General features: G+C 46.1%; 1 protein-coding gene across 1 annotated transcript in view; it reads right to left on the bottom strand.

Moving 5' to 3' along the window:
* The window catches only part of LOC102973445 (cytochrome P450 4F3-like), a 10,690-nt gene extending 9,687 nt beyond the window's left edge, over window positions 1-1,003 (bottom strand). Inside the window, exon 1 of the mRNA XM_024134338.1 lies at window positions 993-1,003. Coding sequence (XP_023990106.1) covers window positions 993-1,003 — 11 coding nt within the window. The remainder of the gene's footprint in view (window positions 1-992) is intronic.
* Window positions 1,004-5,634: the final 4,631 nt, after the last annotated feature.

A 5,634-nucleotide genomic window follows, 5' to 3' on the forward strand; every position in this document is an offset into this window, starting at 1 on the left:
TCTCTGGAGCTCCTTTAAGCAGCGCTCTTAATCCCCCTCTCCTCGAGCACCAGGAAACAAAGAGGCAAGAAAAAGTCTCTTGCCTCTTCAGCAGGTCCAGACTTTTCCCGGACTCCCTCCCGACTAGCCGTGGTGCACTAGCCTCCTTTAGTCTGTGTTCACACAGCCAACCCCAGTCCTTTCCCTGCGATCCAACCGAAGCCCGAGCCTCAGCTCCCAGCTCTCTGGAGCTCCTTTAAGCAGCGCTCTTAATCCCCCTCTCCTCGAGCACCAGGAAACAAAGAGGCAAGAAAAAGTCTCTTGCCTCTTGGGCAGGTCCAGACTTTTCCCGGACTCCCTCCCGGCTAGCCGTGGTGCACTAGCCTCCTTTAGTCTGTGTTCACACAGCCAACCCCAGTCCTTTCCCTGCGATCCAACCGAAGCCCGAGCCTCAGCTCCCAGCCCCTGCCCTCCCCGGCGGGTAAGCAGACAAGCCCCTCGGGCAGGTGAGTGCTGGTCGGCACCGATCCTCTGTGCGGGAATCTCTCCGCTTTGCCCTCCCACCCCTGTGGCTGCGCTCTCCTCCGTGGCTTCCCCGAGCCTCAGCTCCCAGCCCCTGCCCTCCCCGGCGGGTGAGCAGACAAGCCCCTCGGGCAGGTGAGTGCTGGTCAGCACCGATCCTCTGGGCGGGAATCTCCGCTTTGCCCTCCCACCCCTGTGGCTGCGCTCTCCTCTGTGGCTTCGAAGCTCCCCCCTCCGCCACCCGCAGTCTCCGCCCGCGAAGGGGCTTCTAGTGTGTGGGAACCTTTCCTCCTTCACGGCTCCCTCCCACTGGTGCAGGTCCCGTCCCTATACTTTGTCTCTGTTTTTTCTTTTGCCCTACCCAGGTAGGTGGGGAGTTTCTTGCCTTTTGGGAGGTCTGAGGTCTTCTGCCAGCGTTCAGTAGGTGTTCTGTGGGAATTGTTCCACGTGTAGATGTATTTGTGGGGAGGAAGGTGATCTCCACCTCTTACTCTTCTGCCATCTTGAAACTCCTCCTATTAAAGATTTGATTGAAGCTGTTCATTTGTGTGAGATGAGTGGTTATTTTACCAGCGAATCCAATGAACCTTAAAAGTGAAAGCAGACTTTTGGCAAAACAGCTACAGGCAACATTCTTTTACAAAGTTGCAGAGCCAGCATGACTAAGCACAGGCAACAGAGCACAAAGGTTAGAGACAAAGGTATAGATCCAATGTGGAGTCAGGTTTGTTCTTCCCTGTTATAATAGGAGTCTGGCCACCTACCTGCAGCCAGAGTCAGATAAGGAGATTATGTTTGGTCAATGGAAAGCACCTGCAGGCAATTAGAGGGGATTAGAGGACAGACATCCATCCTCTGCCAAAGGCCACTGCTGCTTTCAGCTTCAGCTAATCCCTCTGGGTTCCAGGAACAGCTACTACCTGGCCTAGGGGTGGTGTTAGCTCTCAGCTGATGCTAGTCCCCAGGGGGCTATACTAGCCTTGATGGTTTCCCTTTGCCCATTGTCAACTGAAATAAAAAATGCACAACGTCAGAGCAGTGAGATTCAGTTTTATTCAGGGACATTACTGAGGACTGTCGCCCAGGAGACAGCCTCTCAGATAGTTCTGAGGAGCTGCTCCAAAGAGGTAAGGAAAGAGGTCAGCATATATGTGATTTTGGCTAAGGGGTACATGCAATCCAATATACATCATGGTAGATGGTTACTGCTAGTCGTCATGAGGAACAGATTTTTTAGTTAATAGTTTTAGTACTTTTCTAAGTATGGGAGGATGCAAGAATTCAGGCTCATAAAATTTTTCCTAAATATCTAAACTATCTAAAGGCCTGTTTTCCCAAAATACAGAGTGCCTCATCCTGGTCTCTCCTGAACTAGCAATTGCAGTGGCTAATGATTTAATCCTTGTAGAATCAGATGGCAAGCAACATTCCTTATTTACACAGCCAATACTTTGTAAATTCAGCATATATGTGATCTTGGCTAAGGGGTACATGCAATCCAATATACATCATGGTAGATGGTTACTGCTAGTCGTCATGAGGAACAGATTTTTTAGTTAATAGTTTTAGTACTTTTCTAAGTATGGGAGGATGCAAGAATTCAGCCTCATAAAATTTTTCCTAAATATCTAAACTATCTAAAGGCTTGTTTTCCCAAAATACAGAGTGCCTCATCCTGGTCTCTCCTGAACTAGCAATTGCAGTGGCTTATGATTTAATCCTTGTAGAATCAGATGGCAAGCAACATTCCTTATTTACACAGCCAATACTTTGTAAATGGCCCCTACTTAAAGCCACTCTCATGTAGCCCATCTGAGGTCTCTGCCAGGACCCAACTATTACATTCCGCAAAGGGATGGGCCACCTCAGCAATCCAGTTATGTGAGTGTCGATGTTTGTGTAGGCACAGAAAAAATTGAAAAATTATACCCAACACCTGGAATGGGAGGGCAGAGTAAGAGGAAGAATGGTTCTGTTAAATGTCTACATTTACCCAATTGTTTCCTTTTCTTAGATGGAGCCTGAAAAGCATTTTTCATTATAATTACTAATCTATGTAATTACAAATTATTTATATATATTTTAGATTTATTTCTTTATTATTAATTAATTAATTAAATTTATTTTTGGATGCATCGGGTCTTAGTTGCTGCATGCGGGATCTTCGCTGAGGCACATGGGCTCTTCTTTGTGGCGCTCAGGCTTCTCTCTAGTTGTGGCATGGGGGTTTTCTCTTCTCTAGTTGTGGTGCGCAGGCTCCAGGGCCCATGGGGTCCGTAGCTGTGGCACGTGGGTTCCAGAGCACGTGGGCTCTGTAGTTTGAGGCATGCAGGCTCACTAGTTGAGGCGCGTGAGCTCAGTAGTTGCGAAGTGAGGGCTTAGTTGCCCCGCGGCATGTGGGATGTTAGTTAACTGCCCAGGGATTGAACCCGAGTCCCCTGAATTGTAAGGCAGATTATTTACCACTGGACCATCAGGGAAGTCCCACAGATTATATTTTTAAAGGGAAAAATTTTTAGTGTTATGCATAGTACCATGCTACTGCATGCTTAGTGCCATGCCTGAGAGGCGGCAGGATGCAATATATGCAGCCTGTAGAAGCCAGAAGGCATCATGGTTAAGAACAAGGACTCCAGGTGCCAGGGTTCAAATCAGCACCAGCTGAGTGAATTTGGGCATGTCTCTTTACTTTTCTGTGCCTCAATTTTCTAACCTGAAAATTGAGGGTAATGACAAGGTGGTTGTGAAAATCAAATAAATTAAAATGAGTAAAGTGCTTACAGTACTCCCTAGCTCACAGTCAGCACCAAGCATGAATAATTGCCTTATTTCTCTTATTTTATGACAGAACGAGGACACAGTCACCAGCAATGAGCCTTAGCCCCTACTGGCACACACATCAGCTGTCTTGCAGGTTATGAACATACCCTGTTCTTTCCTTCTGCCCTTAGCAGGGAAGAGGCTCCTTAGAAAGGAGCAAGCGCTGGCTTGGGATCAGATGGCTCCTGGTCAAGGCTAGGCTTTGCCACTCTCCAGATGTGTGACCTTGGGCAAGTAAATTGCCCTCTCTGAGACTCACATTCCTCCTCAGTAAAAAGGGAATAAGTACAGACCCTTGGGGATTGGAGGAGCGAGCCTATGTGTGTCTTAGTTTGCATCCTCTGGAAGTAGATCCTCATGCAAGGATTCAAGTGCAAATACTTTATTTGGAGGTGACCTTGAAGCAAGAATTCAACTGCAAGTGGTTTCCTTGGGAAATAATCCCAAGAAATGCCAGTAGGGCACTGTGGAAGTGAGACTGGGAAGGGAAGTCAGCAGGTAAAGGGTACTTTAGCAAGAAAGCTCACACTGTGGCACTTGGGGCTCAGTCCCCCTCGGGGACAGCAGAGAACATACATCCACCAATCCTTAGGGCTGCTTCCAAAGCATTATTTCTCCAGAATGTCCTGCCTGCACTGCACGGCTGAGGTCTGGGGACGGGCCTCCCACAGCAGTTGTTTTCAGGAACACAGCCTGGTGCAGACCATTACAGTGGTTCAGACACATACATTTACACACCTACACACATACACACACGTTCACCCACACAAGCACACAACTGCATACACAGTCACATACACATACACACTGTGTACACACAGACACACACATACACATACACCCACGTGTGCTTGCAGCTACATACACACTTTTACATACACGTGCACACACATGAGTGCAAAGCACAATATATGCATGCATGTAATCTTGCACACAATTACATGCATACACTCATATACACACACCATAACACATATGTGTTCACAGTCACACATACACTTACACACAATCCCACACACAGTCACATAGTCACACACACACATTGAACTAATGGAGATCGAATGTCTTAGAGCTTGTTGTCTCCGAATCTTCTGGCAGAAGGAGCCTCCAACACACTCAGAAGAGGAATGGACACCCCACAACAGCCAGTGACTGGACCAGGCCTGGGTGTGTCTTGAGAATTAAGCAGGGGACCCATGGGGTCCATGCCTCCACTCCTCTCTGTCTCTCATTCATTCACCATCACAGCCCTTAGTGGAAAGTCAAAGCCCATTTGTAGTGGGTGAAAAGACATTTGACACCCCAAGTATAGATAACTCTTTGAAGGGGTTAGCTTCATGGTGGGGGAAAGAAACTGTGGGTTAACAGGTGGGAAAATGGGATCAAGAGCAAGGATTTTTTTTTTCAAAGATTGAGGAAATAGCAGCGTTATTTGTATTCCATTGGGAATGACCCAACAGACTTCAGGATACATGGTTAATATACAAAAATTAATTGTATTTATATATTCCAGCGGTTGACAAACTATGGTCTATGGACCAAGTCTGGCCTGTGCCCTGTTTCTCTAAGATATACAAGCAATGAATTGTTTTATATTTTAAAAGAATTATAAAAGAAGGAGAGGAAGAGGAGGAGGGCTGTAAGGCCTGAAATATTTACAATATGGGTCTTTACAGAAAATGTATGCCAACCCTACTGTACACTAGTAATAAACAATTGGAAAATGTTTTCAAATACCATTTTTTCAAGTATCATGTACCAGAAAAAGTGAAATACTCAAGTATAAATCTAACAAAATATGTGCATGATTTGTAGGATGAAAACTTCAAGACACTGATAAAAGAAATCCAAGAAGACCCAAATTAATGGAGACATATACAATGTTCATGGAGGAGAGGACTCAATATTGTTAAGATGCCAAGTCTACACAAATCGGTCTACAAATTCTATGAGATCACAATCTCAGGAGGACTTTTATAGAAATAGATAAGCTGATTACAAAATTTACATGAAAATCCAAAGGATTTATCAGAGCCAAAATTTTTTTGGAAAAGGAAAAATTTAGTTGAAGGATTTACAAGACCCTTTTCAACACGTAGTATAAAACAGCAGTAATAATGACAGTGTGATACTGGTCAAAGGCATATTAATAAATGGAACAGTATAGAGAGTCCAGAAATTTTTAAAAAAAACTTACAGGGCGGGCTTCCCTGGTGGCGCGGTGGTTGCGCGTCCGCCTGCCGATGCAGGGGAACCGGGTTCGCGCCCCGGTCGGGGAGGATCCCGCATGCCGTGGAGCGGCTGGGCCCGTGC

This window comes from Physeter macrocephalus, chromosome 2 (genome assembly GCF_002837175.3).
Source record: "Physeter macrocephalus isolate SW-GA chromosome 2, ASM283717v5, whole genome shotgun sequence".
Taxonomy (NCBI): domain Eukaryota; kingdom Metazoa; phylum Chordata; class Mammalia; order Artiodactyla; family Physeteridae; genus Physeter; species Physeter macrocephalus.